Raw genomic sequence first — 17,526 nt, 5'->3', positions numbered from 1 at the left:
GGATTAGGCCTACGGGGGAAACCACTTAAAAAAAAATGCGCCAAGCTATCTACCTCAAGGTAGTATGGAAACGATAGCGTTTCTTTACAACTTAAAATATTTTCAGAAGAATATGAGTAGCGTCTGCATTGCACATTTCATCGCATTCTGTAGTTTTATTCTTTATTACACCCAGAGAAAAGTTTCTTCAATTCATCAATTTTTATATTATTCAATTCTTTTCAATTGAACTACATGACCACAAGCTTCCGTCACACGTTACTTAAAATTCATTAAAACATTTCTAACATAATATAAAATAATGTAATTAATATGTTTAATTCCATTTAATGCTTTAAAAAACAAAAAATATAAGAATGTCAGCTGGAAGAAATATTGGATTTGCAATGTACAGACTTACAATTAATTATTAATTACGAAATCATTTTGTAAGGCAAGCAAAATTAAGCGTAATTAAAACTACTAAATATTTATGTTATACACCCAGAGAAAGGTTTCTTCGATTCCAAGAAATGTTTCTTTGCTATACGATTAAAGAAAACATTTCTTTGATTTAAACATAATTTTTTCAAATTAGAGAAATTTTTTCTTAATTATCTTTTAATTTTTTCGTAATTAATAATTAATCGTAAGTCTGTACATTGCAAATCCAATATTCTTTCAGCTGACACTTTTATATTTTTTGTTTTTTAAAGCTGTGACGTGACGGTTTCCGTCCGTCACAAGGGTCGCACGACCCGGCCGAATAATGCAGTGTAGCGTCCTGAGTCCTTCCACATTTTAGAAGGGCGGACGCACCTGCGCTTTTTCGTGACGTTATTTGTGTCTGTGGCGTCCCGTTTATACGTTTCGCGTTATCGTTTTTATTTCTTTTTTTTTCGTGCATTATCATACCGCGAGTTCTAGAAGCTGGCGAAGCTCACGACCTTGTCAGATTGACGCCGATTCACCGGACCGTGAAGAGAGAAAAAGAAAGACGGCCAAATGAAATAAAGTTCATGGCCTTACAGATTTAATATTATATACTTTAATAATTTTATTAAGTTTTTTGTCTCAAATAAACTATCGATAACCAGGATGTCACTCCAGTTGACCACGTAATATGCTGCACGCTCTGATGCAGGTCTAAGAAACAGCCGCTACATTTATATTTCGAACAAAAAGAAATTATTTGTACGTGTAAAATATATAAAACATTGTGCCAAAACATTATTTTGATCCTTCCCTTCCTTATAAAAAAAAATTGGTAAAAAGTACATAAAGTTTGGAGTACTCTAGAATAGAACCTACCCTTAAAGTAATTAACACATTTTATACAAATTATTTTTATTATAGAACTTACAGTCTTATAAGATAATCTAAAATCATCTATAATAAAAATAATCTACATACAATGTGCTAATTAGTAATTACTTTAATTCATAAAATAAAGATAAAATAAAATATTCTAAATTTTTCTCAAAAACAAATTATTTGTTAAAATTTTATTGTAATTACAATCATGATTTAAGAGGTATTATCATAGTGATGACGGCATGATGAGCGAAGCCAATGAAATTTGGGTCCAAATACTCCTATGCAATTCAAACACACGAAATAATCACATATGATCATATGTACTTGAAATGTTTGAAAAAATAATATAAAAATATTTAGAATAATATAAGCAAAAATAATATAAAAATAACGTAAAAATATTTGGAATAATACAAATATGAAAAAATGCTTTTATAGTGAGAGAATTATTAGTATTTGTACATAAAATTTTATGTATTTTATATGAAAATTTATGAAATTTAATGTATATGTTCATTAGATTTAAGAAACTACTTTAACTTAATTTTCAGTTAAATTATTTTAATTTCGTTCATAATCACGAGCTTCGTTTATATGTAAAAGAAAGAAAAGCAATCTTTTACTAATGATAGACCTGGCACGAAGGATTTCTTCGTCATCCTCAACTAGTAACAAGAGTTGCTCAAAATGTAACACATACTCGTGCAATAACAGAGAAAGATATACGTAATTGGTTCAACAAAGTCCATTTACATTTAATGAAATTAAATTTATTGAACATTCATCCTTCCAGAGTGTTCAATTGTGATGAGAACGCATTTATTGTGTCCAAAACCAGACCAGGTTATCGTTAGAAAAGGATCTAAATCTGTGTACAAGATAGTCAATGCAGTATGAGAAAGAAAACCTTACTACACTATTCATAGTAAATGCAGTAGGATCTATGGTTCCACCATGATAATGTATCATCCTCCATGATATCATACAGTCCAGTATCCAGTACTTTTCCAAAAGGCTGGCATATTGGATTATCAGAGAAAGAATAGATAATGTGGAATCGTTTTATGAGTATATTTTAAATTGTTTTCATTCATAGCTTGTAAAAAACAATATTAAATTTCCAGTTATTTTATATGTCGATGGACATTCATCCTATTTGACGTTGCCAGTGGTTAAATTTTGTCGGAAAGTAAAAATCGAATTAATTGCATTATATCCCAATGCTATTCATATTTTACAACCACTAGACGTTGCTGTATTTCATCTACTTAAAAATGCTTGAAAGGAAGCAATTAATAACTAGCGATTAGAAAATGCAAGTGAACGTTTCAGAAGAGAAAAATTTGCTCCTTTATTAGAAAGCACTAGGTTCTATTAATTTAACAGAAACTATAAAAAATGGTTTTAAAGTTTGTGGTTTATTACCGTTTTCGGCTGATGCAGTAAATTACAATATTTTGAACAAAAATAAAAAAAATATACAAGACGGACAAGAAAGCAATGTCACAAATATTTTTAATAATAATCAAATCGAATACCAAACACATTTACAATTTTTTGAAAAGAATTTATATAATAACATATTACAACGTTTCAAAGTAACGCTAAATGGATCAAACAGTGTTGACATTCAAAATAAAAGTCTCTTTTTATATTGGATAAAATTGAAAAATCGATCTGGTATATAATTTTTCTAGTAGAATTTTAATTTAGCGAGGTATTTAATAACTTGAATTAATGTTTGATTAAGTTTTCCTACATTGTTATTGTGTGTATTTAATCTGTTCGATGGATTTTCACTTGTATAATATTGTTTATTAAATAAGATTGTAAATATGGTATTCTTATGATTAACTTAATCTTACTAATCAATTTAGGAGAAAACGTTATTATCGAAAAATACAAGGAAACAGAAAATAATGTACTTTCTCATTTAAAAAATAATGACATAAGACATATTAATAGAATCAGATATTGTATAGATATATAATAATATTAATGCTCTAAACATAGCTACAGATCCAAACTTCGGTTCTAAAACGTATTTAAATGAAATTATTGATGCTTCTAATTCACATAATAAAGAAAATATAGAAACTATCTCGATACTATCTTGATGCAAGCAATAGATATCACTAATACTGATGTCTCGATAAATTGCATACTATAAAGTTTGCAAATTAAAAGTATATTATATATTTTATTTAAATTAATATGTAGTAAGCATTTCTATATTTACGGATTATTCTTTTAAATATTCAGAACAATGGCGATTTAAATAACTCAATTCATCATATAATTAATAATACCAATACTAATTCCCATAACTGTGTTTCTACGAATGATACTATTCCAGATAAATTAACAAAAGCAGAAAATGAATCTGCTATATCACTAGTTCCTTCTCCATTTAAGAAAGCTCTATTTTGGCCAAAATTGACTGAAAAAAAAAATTAAAAGAAGAAATTTCAACGATTGCTACATCTGAAGAATAATTAAAATACCATTTAAATAAAGAAAATAAAAAAATTAAAAAGCAATAAGACATAGAAGAAAGACGCAAGAGAAGCAGTCAAAGAGAGAAAAAAACAGGAAAAAATGAACTGAAAAAGATTATTAAAAAACAATAAACAAAAAAGCGGAAGAAAAATGCGGAAAATGAGAAATATTATCAATATTGAGGAATATTATCAATTACAATGTTCTTATGTTACTTATGTTATTACAGAATATATTAACTTTTTTAGTACGTAAAAATTAAATTTTATATGTGTTTTATCAAAATATTTAAGATTTCAATATTATAAGCTAAAAATAAACATTTCTTAAATATATTATTAAATATATTAAAAAAGGTTATAAAAAGGCTTATAAAAAGGTCACTTAGAAAAGGTCATTTCTATAATTATAACTTCATGATGTTCAAACACTGAGTCAGCTTCGTTCAACCATTAGAACAAATTCGTTTTGATCGTTTAAATACTAGAACTTTTACATAATTCAAGATTTTATTATATTTCTGTATAATAAAATCAATAAAAACAATTGTATACATGCTTTTTAAATAGTAAAAATATCAATTTACACAATAAATAGAATTTTCAAGAATATTTCATGTTTTTATATATTGAAAATATTAATAAATGGATATGTATCCTTAATTGTTCAATCTCTCTCTGGGACATTTACCTTATACTTCTTCTTTTTGTTAATAGCTCCCATCTCCCGAAATAATAAACGAAAGTCGATACGGCCAGATCACGTTCTTATGAGATACAAAAACTAAGTGCAATGCCCGCGAAAATGGCGAATACCGGGCGTCTGCGTCTACGGCGTCGTCACGTCGCGTGGACGCGTGTCAGGACGAACGAACGGGTCATCCAAAACCACAAGACGGGTGTGTTTCAATGTTTAAAGTCGGCAACACTTTCAAAAATATAACTTATAGCACTCGAGCTGAGACGCGTCCGCCGCAGGCGAGTAGTTCTTCAGAATTCTCAGGGTAACTACACGATACTTATAAAAACGCAGCGCCTCGTCTCTTTTAAAATAACTCAAGCGGCCAATCAAAACTGCGCTCTCTGTCGCGTGTTCCATCACTCATGCGCACTGTCAAAACGACGAGGCGGCTAATAATCTTACAATCGATTGGTGCGTGATCTGCGGGACTAAAGTCACTATGGCTGTGGTCAAAATATCGCTACAAATGCTTTGAAGCATTTGATGGACCAATTAGAAGAAAGAATTTTACGAACTGATTAGTTAAAAAATGCTTCAAAGCGTTTGCACACACACGGCATGTCGACCGTATCCTATATTAACAAAAGGTTTGTTCGCATGCTCCAACATGCTTTAATGTGCTCCTATTATAGCTCCTACTCACTTTAACGAGCGCATTAGAGTGAGTAAATGCTATAATAAGAGCATTTTAGAGCATGTCAGAGCATGCGACGCGAACAGATCTAAAGTATCGCGAGTGCCGCCATTTTAGCTCCATGAAGCGCATTATTCAACACTTCAGCCTCTTTTGTTGCGGTTTTTGCAATTTTCAATACAGCAACTGGGCATTTTCGATAATAACAGAATCAGGTTCTTCTTCTTCTTCTTCTTCTTCTTCCAGTCTCATGTATGGATTTCTGACTTTTAAACAGAAACTGTTTAGGATATCACTTCGACGTCATTTTGACTCCAAATGCTAATTCAATGAATTTTCTTAGCGCGGTACTTTGGCCGGTATTTATAGTCTAGTCTTATTTCAAGACCGTCTTAAGTAATGTCTTAAGGCGCTAATGCAGCCTTCTGATTGATTCGTAACTTCTTAAGACCGTACTTAAGATGGTCTTGAATATAAGATCCGACTATAAATACCGGCTTTTGTTAATTTAGTGGCTTTATGCACGACCAAAAACTACGCCGCATGGTGGAAAATGTCCAAACTAAAACTAATGGCGATCAGATGTGCAATGATCGAATTGACGCATGATGAAAAGGATAATATGGGGTGTGCAATTTGCAAGCATCTCTCTTTGAATCTCCGCCATCTCTGTCTATGAATATCGATAATAGACTAATAGTGTTTTTCACTGGCAGAACTGGTGCGCGCTCAGTGCAAATTAAAATTGTTTTACACTAACTTAATCTGAATGTAAAAGTGAGATATCTCAATTAACAAAATACTCAATATATATTTTATCAAATACCACAATAAAATATATTGAGGATTTCGCGGTTAAATTCGTTTCTATATTTTTATTAAACATACTCGTACATCTTTACGTCGATTTATGTACAATGACTTTAAACTGAGTGCGTATCACCTCTGCCAATGAAAAACGCTATAAGGCCGAAATCAGACTATACATTGAAGATTAAGATTAAAAATTAAATATTGAAATTTCACCAATGTAGACAAAGGAATTTTGGTTTTTTTTGTTCTGGTTGGTCAAACTTCAATCTTTCAATCTTTAATCTCATTTTTCAATACGTAGTCTGATTCCGGCCTTAAAAATTAAAAAGTAAATATAAATTTGCATAAACGAAATAATATAATGAAATTATAATCTCTGTCATTTCTATGATATATGGAAGGATGATTTAGAGCATATTAGAGTATGTGACGCTAACAAACCTTTACTTATTTTACGCATACGCACTTCATTTTGGTCAACACTAACATTAAAGGTGCTAAGAGAGTTGCGCTGCTCTATATATTGTACTCTGGTTACGAAAATTTGCTCAAGGCCCCGACGGTGTTTAATAATATCTTGTCGGTAATAAACCAAATATCGATTTATCAGTTTTGAAAAGTGGATGTATATATCCTCAGTGCAGAAAAGTGGATGTTGCTGTATAGTTACATCCACTTTTTTAGAGGGCAATAGTGCAGGTATTTTACGATTATAAGAAAAAGGCCCTTATGTCCTCTGTCAAGTTCCTCTCTAGTTGGAGAAAAAGAGAAGAAAAATGAAAAGTAGAGAAACTGGAAACAATTCAATTTGGCTGTAAACAACAAACCGAAAATCAGCCATTCTTCAGTCATTGGTGTGTAGCTGGTAACAAAGGATGGAGAAAAGTACATTTGCGTCGTGTTCGAATTATTTCGACAGATTGCGAGGCAAAACACGTAATATCGATGAAGGTATCGCGAGACTTTCTGAGACCTGGAAAACTCCGCAACTTCTGATCGGTGGCTATGCGGAGCGTACAACTGAGACTAATGTTTACCTGGAAGGGTTGTGGGAGTCTATAAGGAATACTGGCGTAAATACTATTCGGTTAATATTATCTCGGAGTTTGCGTTCCCCAATCCTCCTATGTGACCATTTTCTATGTAATTCAACATTTTTTTTAGTGCTTTTCTATTCCTTAAGCGGGTCACTAGTGCCTGATTGTGTTTTTCAAAGGATTTTTGAATCTAAAAAGTTTGAAAAAATTTTTGTACTCTTTCAACATTCAAGAATACAATTTAAAATGATATAATTTGAAATATTTTTAAACTTTTTTTATACGAGATCGAATTTAAGACAGAATGATTCAAAATAGAAAATTTATCTGGATTTTTAAAGACCCAATTGGACAATGGAAGGTTGAGTATTTAATGATATTTGATAGACATATACATTTTTATATTAATATTTTTATTTTAAACAAACTATATACATATAAACGTTATATTTATAACATTTTGTTTTTATTAAATAACACATTTTTTAGTTTGTTTATTTATTTATATTTCATTGTTATAAACTAAAATTTAAAAAGTAATAACAAAAATCTCTAAATATTTTTGTATAAGTACTTTAAGTATTCAAAATAATTTAACTGCAAAGTTTCATCATTTATTAGTTACAAAAATTTAGAATAAATGTTTTATTTATTTACTGGATGCAGAAATTAGATGTAATCTACTGTACATAAATTATCTTAATACATAAGGTACTTATTAAAAAATTGTGATTTTTGTCATTTATTTTATAATAAGTTTCCATATATTTTTATTAGAGCACTGGTTTAAAAAAATACTACTTCTTATTTTGAAATAACTCATAATCCAAATGATAAATCATCACTAAAAAAATTTGTTGTATTACTTTTAAATATGGTTTAAAATAATCTGCAATTGTTCAATAATTTTTTTATTATTTTGAAATGATAACGTCTATATCTTAAGATTTATTTGTGTCATTGTGCATATATGCTCCAACATACTCTTATCATAGTTTCTACTTACTCAAACAGCATTGGTTATATTGCTAAGTAATCATTCCACGAATGTTCCAAAACTGCCAATTCACTGCCAGCATAGTTCATGTTATGCCTATTACAGATTTACAGCATTAGCAATGAATTTTGAAATACAGCTTGAATTATATCCTCAGTATATAAAATAAGATATCATGTATTATGAGTAGTGTATTAACTATGAAGAAATTGTAAAGTGAGCATTTGATTATATGTATTGTGCAATTAATCATAGGTTGAGGTGGAAAAACTTCAATCAAAATTGGAACCATCTTTGGATAAGACAGATCAGTTACTGAAAGAGTCGCAAGAGATGTACAAAGATTTAAAAGAGCAGTGTGACAATTTAGACATTGTTCTAGCAGAATATGGCTATCAGTATGACGAGAGTAATGATGGACAAGAGAATCATTTACGGTACTATATTTTTGCTTACCTATAATTTGAATAAGCTTTCCCTGAGATTTTTTCTACATTTGCAATTTTATATATAGAATATCATATTACAGAAGCTGAGTTTGATTTAATCACTCAAGTTTTAAGTGTTTATAATCATCATTTTATCTTTATCGTTTATTATGTGAAAGGAAAGCACTAAAAGGGTTTAAATCGAACGCAGAAAGTATATAATTTATAATATGTGTTCTAAGTTACTTACTATATAATTTTTTAATAATTATAATGTAACAACAGAAATGATAAAATTGAAAATAGATCCTTACGGATTTTTTAATGTATTTTTTTCTAACAAAGAGTTAATTGAAAAGTTATAAAACAATAAAGAAAATAAAATCGTTATTTGCTACGTTGTGAACAATTCCTTATGGAAGTATATATAATATAATTTATTTCTATCAATGTAAATTAATTGTAATCTCGGTTTAATTTACTCTTTATCTTTTCCTAATTCTTAGAATTAGAAAAAGATAAAAAGTAAACGAAATCAAAATTGTAGTTAATCTACATTGATAGAAACGAATATTAATCGAACATAGTTGCTCATGATGTTTTTCTTTCCTTTTAGAAACGATAATCAGAATTCCATAAATGATAGTGCTTTTGATACTGAAGAGATGCTTGATATGGAGGTTGAATTTACGCCGAACTTGACATGGAAATGTAAGACTAAATCCAGAGAATCGGACTCTTCCAATGCAAGCCAGAAGAATATCATCAAGGGTATCGCAACGCCTGTATTCAAAAGTCTAGAATCAGTTTTACATTCAGAGATTCTAAATGGAAAAGGAGCGTTTATAAATAACACATTGGTGCAAAAAAATCAAATTACTCAAAACAAATTACAAAAGTATTGAGGAGATAATCTCGATTCCATACATATTTTCTGCTTTTCTATTTTTCAGCAATGTAAAAAAGAAAAGATATATCTATTATTTGCGTTGTTAAAAGATATACCTGTTTAGTTGAAAAGTTTAATAATAAAGTATTGTGAGAAAAATAAAATTGTTATTTGCTATCATTTGCTCTGGCCTTCGTATTTATTTAATCTCCAAAAAATTTATTCCAGCGAGGCAGGTATCATTATTTGAGGAGCTGCCATTTGTTGCAAATAATCCCCGCACGGAAGTAATCTAACTTAACCCAACTGGTTCAACCTAACCTTAAAAGTGTGAAACATTGAGGAATTGATTACTGACACATTGTTTACGTTATTGTTCAACAAATTGTCAGACTGCTTATTGATCTAAATTGAAGCAATCAATTTTATAATGAGTGAGTTAAATATTATTAAAATGTTTCTAAATATATATACATTTATTATAATATATACACATGTTTATAGAAAAGAATCAAATTTGTCAACACAAAGACGTTTTTCAAAGAATGAATTATTTGTATCAGGTAGGAATAATTTGAAATTTATCATCCATCGATAAGCGATATTTACTTACCCATTATGATAATTTTTACTTGATAAAATAATGTAGAAACATACGTTATTGTGATTCAATATTTCCTTGCAGGCTAGTCATCTAATGGCATTAAAGAATCGAGTTATGGCATCTTACTTTGGTAATCATATGTTTGCTTGTGCTAAGAAGGCAGTATTGCGCACGTAAGTTTCTAGATTTATTAAAAGGAATTATTTATAAGAGTTATGTTAATGATTCGTTATCTTAGGGAACCAAATTTAAAAAGAACTATATGTAAATGTTGTCAAAGTCCACTCATACCTGGGGAGACAGCAAGAGTTAGATTAGTATCAAAGCCCATAAAGGGTGTCAAATGGACGTGTTTAACTTGCATGAATAGTAAGAGGTATCCTACAACAAAAGGACACAAATTATGGCTCGATCAGCCAGAATCACTGGTTCGGATATTAGATTTTACACCAAAATCAAAAAACAAAAACTTTCAGGAACTTGGCTTTGAAAGCAATCTTGAGGAAAAAAAAGAACAAACTGAAAACTATCTTAGAAATCCTACAAGTTGAATTGTTTGAACAATGCCAATCAAGATAAAAGTAAAGAAAAGCAGTTGATCTCAAATAGGTCCATGTATTTTACAGATTAATTCAAGATCTGGTGTATGAATATTTTTTATTAATGACTTACATAAAATATGTTACAATATTACAATAAATTTGTAATTAATAAAACAGATACTTTTGCTAACTGGAATATTCATAACCATCTAGTAATATCATGATACCGATAATAGTTTTACATTAAATGTTCTTAGAAATAACTCGATCGTAAGTTAAGTTACTGTTGTTATCGAGTAGTTGCGATACGTTTTTTTTTTTTACGGAAAGTGGCATCCGCAGGGAATTCCCGAAGGTCACGATCTCTGTGTTCTCAGCCGAGGACGGTTTGTGAAGTCGCTATTAAAGTGTAAAGTCGACATGGTTTTCGAAGGCAAGATTATTTCGCCGTAATGACACTGGAATTCGCTGCGAGCGTCATTACTTCATCTAACTATGATATGACTATGTCCGCCCACCGCCAGTGACTCGTGCAAAATTATTACGAGTTAAATTATCACACTCATACTTGGGCGCAATCAAATCACAGTTTACTTGGAAAGAAGAGAAAATATCAGTCATTTAATATTCTATCTTAAATAAATATACTAACACGAAATTAACAGTACTAACTTAGAAATTATACGCACTATCTTAATTATAAACGTTCCGTTGTGCGAATAGCAACAATGACGTAATTGTTCGTTCACCAAATTCCATCAACAGCAATCCGCATCGCTTAGATGCCAGAAACGTGGCAGTGATCGTTGTAAAACGTACAAGATGCGTTCGCGTTTCGAACGCATATATGCACCTCGGAAACGTATAAATATTAAACTAACGAGAAAAGTAATACAAAAACTGGGCTGGACGGAATCTACACATTCACTTATATACATATATCTGTCGTGCCAAGCTTCGGTCGTGTCGAGTTATCTCACACACAGTATCTATTTTACCTAGCTTATATTCTTCTCTCTCTTTTCTTTTGCTTTTTTTTTTTGATTCTTCTAAAAAGTAGTTCTAACGATAAAGTCTGACGGGACCCCAGGTTGGCAACGCACACATATATACATGCACACACCAGCTACAGGGATTAATTACTCCAGTAATATTGACTGTGTCGTTCGTCGTCACTCTTCATCATGAGTCCTTTCGCAAGCTCTCGCGGAAGAGTCTGAACTGAAAATGGCAAAAGTCACGCAAGTGAGAAAGGGCGGATCTCGCGAATGTTGTGTCTCGTGTTTCATGTCATGTCGTGTCGTGTCGCTCTTCTCGTACACGCGTCTACTCGCAGGACAAACCCGACCAATATTTAACTCGGTTATTGTCAAAGAGGTGTGTGCATGCGAGTCGCCCGAAGTACGCTCCGAAGAGGCGCGTGCAATGAAAAAGAGCCGCGGACAAAGAGGTACAACGTACGGCGACGGAGCTTATTTAGAGATAGAAAGGGAGGAGGAGAGGATGGGCTGAGTGTGCCCGTGTATCAGAGCTGATTTATATTAGCCCCGAAACGAACTGAGGCTGGCCGTCGCGGTCGACCGTCAGTTGCGGCATCACGTTCGGGGAAGGCTGAAACGTTGATCCTTGAAAACCCATTGCCGATTCGTATAACTGAAGCATAAAAACAAATTGCGTGTTTAAGAATTATGTTTCACAGTCCTTATAGAAATACAATTTAATATTGGAAATTACTTACTTCGAGTATTAAAAGCACAACAATGAATAATAATGCTTTTAATACTTAAAAAAAAAATAATTAATCACTTCTTTCTGTCATTAAATTTCTGTAAGAGCCCGAAGACTAATTACACTGACATCTATTATGCATTATTAACAATTTTTTATGAATTCTTAAAATAAAAAGATACTAGACCAAATATTCTATTTGTCTGTATATAATGCACACGTTCTTTTCATTCCAAGTTGTGTAATTCATTACTTAATTCCAATATCGTGCAACTGATATTGATTATCGTAATTTTCAGAACACTCCATTACAACTAAAACTATGATCTCAAAGAGAGAATCACTAATCAGAGTTAAGTCTGTCAAGGTAACAAGGCTTTAATCTTATAATACCCATTAGCATTACTCGACTTACATTATGATTTCCTGGTAGCGTCGTATAATCCGGCGTAGTCGGACGATGCCTGTTCGTAGGCAATGGATGTTGGATGGTTGCGTAAGTGTTATCTTGGGATGTATCACCCATGCCGACGCTTACGCCACTGCCGCGTCTCTCGCCGCCGAGACCGCCCTCGGGCTCGCTGAACACTTGCATCGTTAACTCCTGCTCCTCGTAGAGCTTCAATTTTCTACAATCAAGAACAATACTTCGTCATATATCACACATACGGTCATGCATGCGCGAGAAATAAGACTTACTGCTCGATCCATAGAGGATTTTCCGTTGTGTTCAATTCGTCAATGATCTGTTTCTTAATTAGGCCGTCCTTCTTACGTATATCATTTGGCACAGTTATCACCCTGAAGCATTATTGATGTAGATGTATTGAATGAATGAGTAAGATAAGAACATGTCTGAAATCTTAGTAGTCTTACCAATGGCGTAGACAGCAGCAAACGACTGTAACAGTAACCGCACCTACGAGTAGAACAACTAAAAGAGCTATTAAAGCAGCGAGTGCAGGATCGAATGGTTCTTCTTGAATTCCAGCATATGCGGGCTGAAATAATTGTAAGTTTTATGCACATATTCAATAATTTTAGTAATATTATCGGTTGTTATATTATAAGGAAACTTATTTTATTTAGTTTACTTTTATAAAGTAATCATTTCTACAGTTTTAAATCGCGATGTCACGGTACTTACCACAACATTCTCTATGGCAAACCCAGCATAGTAGTGTTTTAAAAAATCATACTTCGCATCAATGACTTTGAGCACATGAGGTATCGGCGCGATAGTTTGAGTTTTCGGTTCGACAACGTGCAAATACATGTCGCACCTAAAAAATTATTTCATATAGATGATATGCGATGTATATATATATATATATATATATGCGATATATATGTATAAATTGTGATATAAAAATTTCAGAAAGAATTATATCTGCGTGTAATTACCATTCTCTGCGGATATGTCCAGAAGCGTCAACATGATATCTAATATCATCCACTACGACTCTGCTTTGTGTAGCATTGGATAATTCTGAAACAATCTCGTCGCGTTCGCTATTCACCTCCTCCGGAGGCCGGGACAATATGACTCGTATTAATTGAGATGGTTCAAATACCCATACCTTGACAAAAAATAAAAATTAATTAAATTTATAAAATGAAGATATTTAATAAAGCAATTGTGTTAAAAAAATTTTACAAACTAATATACAATACTAATAATAATATCACGTCACAAAGTCGATAATGTTAATGTGAAACTAATATAAGATAATAACAATGACAATTGCAAAAAGCTTACATGAACTCTCGTCATCGCGTATCTTTCTGGAATGGCTGTCTCCTTGGCGATAACTTCGACAATAAATCTGTCTTGATTATATTCCGCCATGTATCCGCTCGTAACGAGTTTACCATCCTGCGTGACGTTGAACGGGCTTGGCACTATCGAGCCGCTCGGCTTTTCCGAGCCATATTTGTAAAGATTCGCGCTGGCGACATAGTAATGGAGAGTACCGTTGTCTCCGACATCTAAGTCGGAGGCAGTTACTTTGGTCACAAAGTCATTTATGTTTGCCATGGAATTCACACCGGCATAATAATCATTGCGCTCAAAAATGGGCGGATTATCGTTTTCATCCAACACAGTTATTGTTACATTCACGTGTCCGTGTTCCGGATTGTGAGTCAATGGTCGGCCGGATTGCGCAGGATTGATGTAAAGATCGGGATCGTTGGACGCAAGAATAGAAAGAACATATTTATCTCTTGTCTCGCGATCAAATGATTTGTTCGCGTAGATACTGCCATCAGATTTGTCCATGTAAAATGCGTATCCTTCGTTTCCTTAAAAAATAAATAATACATTCGTAAGATATCTGAACCTTCAAATTATGAAAACATTTATCGAAAAATATTTTTTTTATCAAAAAATTGTAAGAAAATATAACTAGAAGAAAAGTATGATTTTAGATATCTTGTGTATATTATTTATTTACCTGCTTCTATGTAATAATAAACCTTGGCATGTCTGCCTTCGTCTTTATCCTCCGCTGTAACTTTGCCAATAAAATAATCCTTTGGTCGATTCTCGGATATATGGAAATTATATTCCTCGTAGAATTGCGGCACGTTATCGTTTGTATCAACTAATTGAACTGTTAATAAACGAAGTGTTTCGTACGCTGTAGGACTGCCATGATCAGCTGCCACAAGAACAAGCTGAAAGGAAATATTCATAGAATTTCGAACTCATTAGAAAATGGTTTCATATATTACTTACTTCAAATTTGCTCTTGATCTCGCGGTCGAGAATGATCTTCGATCGAAGTTCACCGGTCTCTTGGTCTATAGAAAATTCCTCAGTTTCCTGAACGTTTCTATTGCCGATTTTCAAATGGTAGCTAACACGGCCATTCTCGCCAGGATCTCTGTCGATTGCTTTTACAGTTAATATTAGATAATTCGGCACACCTGCATTCTGAAAATTAATCATCAATTAATATATTACATTAATATTTTATATATTATATTGATTATTTATAATTATTTTTGACAAACAAGAAATATTCTTTCTTCTATACGTACTTCTGGCACTTCCACGGTCGCGTTTGTCAGTTCCGGCATTACGAACTGCGGTTTATGCTGATTCACAGGTGTGACTCTTACGTCGACATAACATCTGTCCGAATGCGGACCACTTCCGGCGCCATCACGTGCTTCGACCTCGATCCTGTAAGAACCGGCTCTGCCGAGGAGGGCGGCTGCAGGATACAAGATGCCAGTTTCGCGATTTAATGAAAACGATTCATTCTCGTTTCCATTGATGATTGTGTACCAAACTTCGCCGTTTGTTCCTTCGTCCTGATCTGCCGCTCGTACCTTAAAAAACATCATAAATATGTTAATTTTATCATAAACTTTAAAAATTTTTTTTAATTTTATATATTTTAGGTAATATTAAAAATCTTGCAAAGAATATTGGAAATTAAACATTATAAAGTGAAAAGAATGATTTCTCTCGACATTTTCTCTATGAAAAGATTGACTTTAAGTTTTATCGAATTTTTTCGAACATTTTCTATTAAAGATAAGGTTGATTATACTTGAAAAAATTCTTATCTATTTGTGTTGTAAATTATTATTTTATTCAAGGGATTATTCAGGACGATTTTAGATGACAATACCTGCAAGATAGGTGCCGGCGGATTAACTGACAAATTCTCCGCGACAGAAGCTCTGTAACTGTGTTGTGAGAATATTGGTCTGTTATCATTCTCGTCAATTAACTTGACAACCACCGGCACGGTGGTGCTTCGCCGAGAATTTATATGGGCGCCGTCGCTGGCCATCACCGTTATGGTGATTTCCGGCGTCACTTCTCTATCAAGAACTGTAGCACCGCCTACAGTAATCTCTCCAGTTTCATGTCCTAAAAATTGCATGTGAATATTAAAGAATTGAACCTTATTATTTTATATTGATGATCAAAAATTCAATAAAGTAAAAGACTTTTATATTCAATACAAAAGAGAAGTAAAAGATATTTAATTTATTTGGCTTTATATTTTACAATCAGAGCTATGTAATCGATCGTATTTGTTAACTTACCAATGTTAAAGTCAGCAGCGTGTTCTCCAATCAGGCTGTAACTGACATCGCCGAAAGGTCCCTCATCACCATCCGTAGCTTTCACAACAGTAACGCGAGTGCCAGGCGGAGAATTCTCTTTCACTGACGCGTTATATAGCTCCTTCTCAAACTTTGGATCCTGATCGTTCACGTTAATCACAGTAACGGTAACTTTCGCAGTTGTGGAAAGTTGAGGTACTCCAGAATCATAAGCGACCACTGTAAATTCCAACTGTTTTGTTTCTTCATAATCGATCACCTGACTAGTTCTTACAATCCCTGTAAACAAAGGCACATTTGAAGGGAATTGATTTTTGCTAGTAAAAAATATAAATTTAGTATCTCGCATAAAATCATTAAGATGTACCCGATTTATTATCAATCATTTTTACCTAATTTATTTATTCCTCAATGAAAAGAGTAATAATAATAATAATACGGTGAAAAAACAAAGATATTTAAACATTCTCTATTCACAGAAATGATTTCGAGATTACTTTAATATGCCACTTACGTATAGTAAAGTGCTGCTTGAGTAAGTAAATTGATTTTCGACAGTGACTTTCGGTACAGGCTTACGTGAAACTGACATGGGATTCACGACGAGCAACTTACCGGTAATATTATCAATATTGAAGTAAGGGCTTGGCGGATCGATGGCGTATCCCGCTATGTTACTATCAGCGTCTGTTGCCGTAAAAGCACCCACGACAGCACCAGTGGGTTGTTCCTCTTGCATCTCTATCAGATACCGTGGACTTTCTCGAGTCCACGGCTTCAGAAATTCTGGCGCCATGTGGTTCACGTCGATGATAGTAACTACCAGCTTACCTATTAAAAGTTGTATGATGCATGCCAAAAATGATAAAGAATATTTCGAATCATTTTATGGGAAAATATATTATTTACCTCGTCCCTGCTGCAATGTAGGTGCCGTGGTATCGCTTACGACAATCGTAACGCTTACCGTCGCCGCTATATCACGATCCAAAGCTCGAACGACGGAAACCTGTCCAGTAGCGCGATCGACTGCGAAGAAGTCCTACGAAAGTAAATATGATGAAAAAGATGAAAATAAGCTAGCTGAAAATAAGGAAATACTTCAAAAATAATACAACACACATACATATTATCTATAAATCATATGCTTTATAAAATGTATAATTGATCAAACGAATTAATTATTTACTATGTTTTAGAATTTATAAAATTGAGTAACATAGATTTTT

General features: G+C 32.6%; 3 protein-coding genes across 9 annotated transcripts in view; 2 read left to right on the top strand and 1 right to left on the bottom strand.

The window, feature by feature from the left end:
• Nucleotides 1-6,602: 6,602 nt before the first annotated feature.
• Nucleotides 6,603-9,642, top strand: LOC108754056. Of its 2 annotated transcripts, XM_018496092.1 has the most exons (4): nt 6,603-7,056; nt 8,273-8,454; nt 9,062-9,216; nt 9,563-9,642. In XM_018496092.1, exons 1-4 carry the CDS (start codon nt 6,859-6,861, stop codon nt 9,628-9,630), a joined length of 603 nt encoding a protein of 200 aa, XP_018351594.1. In that variant the 5' UTR covers nt 6,603-6,858; the 3' UTR covers nt 9,631-9,642. The 2 variants fall into 2 exon arrangements, with proteins under 2 accessions (XP_018351594.1, XP_018351593.1); XM_018496091.1 differs by lacking the exon at nt 9,563-9,642 and having other exon boundaries at nt 6,604-7,056; nt 9,062-9,536.
• Nucleotides 9,643-9,703: 61 nt separating this feature from the next.
• Nucleotides 9,704-10,600, top strand: LOC108754057 (ribonuclease P protein subunit p21). Its single transcript, XM_018496093.1, has 4 exons — nt 9,704-9,768; nt 9,839-9,897; nt 10,020-10,111; nt 10,177-10,600. The coding sequence occupies exons 1-4, from the start codon at nt 9,765-9,767 to the stop codon at nt 10,487-10,489; spliced, it is 468 nt and encodes a 155-aa protein (XP_018351595.1). The 5' UTR covers nt 9,704-9,764; the 3' UTR covers nt 10,490-10,600.
• An 899-nt stretch (nt 10,601-11,499) lies between these two features.
• LOC108754054 (cadherin-87A) overlaps nt 11,500-17,526 on the bottom strand; it is a 274,945-nt gene continuing 268,918 nt past the window's right edge. For all 6 annotated transcript variants that reach the window (XM_018496084.1, XM_018496082.1, XM_018496087.1 and 3 more), the window contains 14 exons: nt 17,207-17,339; nt 16,913-17,128; nt 16,277-16,576; nt 15,853-16,097; nt 15,254-15,547; nt 14,949-15,146; nt 14,665-14,887; nt 13,968-14,512; nt 13,613-13,788; nt 13,356-13,491; nt 13,085-13,209; nt 12,908-13,009; nt 12,624-12,837; nt 11,500-12,133 (listed from right to left, as the gene is read on the bottom strand). In XM_018496084.1, coding sequence (XP_018351586.1) covers nt 12,017-12,133; nt 12,624-12,837; nt 12,908-13,009; nt 13,085-13,209; nt 13,356-13,491; nt 13,613-13,788; nt 13,968-14,512; nt 14,665-14,887; nt 14,949-15,146; nt 15,254-15,547; nt 15,853-16,097; nt 16,277-16,576; nt 16,913-17,128; nt 17,207-17,339 — 3,024 coding nt within the window. In that variant the 3' untranslated portion in view covers nt 11,500-12,016. The remainder of the gene's footprint in view (nt 12,134-12,623; nt 12,838-12,907; nt 13,010-13,084; nt 13,210-13,355; nt 13,492-13,612; nt 13,789-13,967; nt 14,513-14,664; nt 14,888-14,948; nt 15,147-15,253; nt 15,548-15,852; nt 16,098-16,276; nt 16,577-16,912; nt 17,129-17,206; nt 17,340-17,526) is intronic.

The sequence above is a fragment of the Trachymyrmex septentrionalis genome, unplaced genomic scaffold (assembly GCF_001594115.1).
Source record: "Trachymyrmex septentrionalis isolate Tsep2-gDNA-1 unplaced genomic scaffold, Tsep1.0 scaffold75, whole genome shotgun sequence".
Classification (NCBI taxonomy): domain Eukaryota; kingdom Metazoa; phylum Arthropoda; class Insecta; order Hymenoptera; family Formicidae; genus Trachymyrmex; species Trachymyrmex septentrionalis.
The sequence above is the reverse complement of the archived record's forward strand: the minus strand, read 5'-3'. Positions and strand labels throughout refer to the sequence as shown.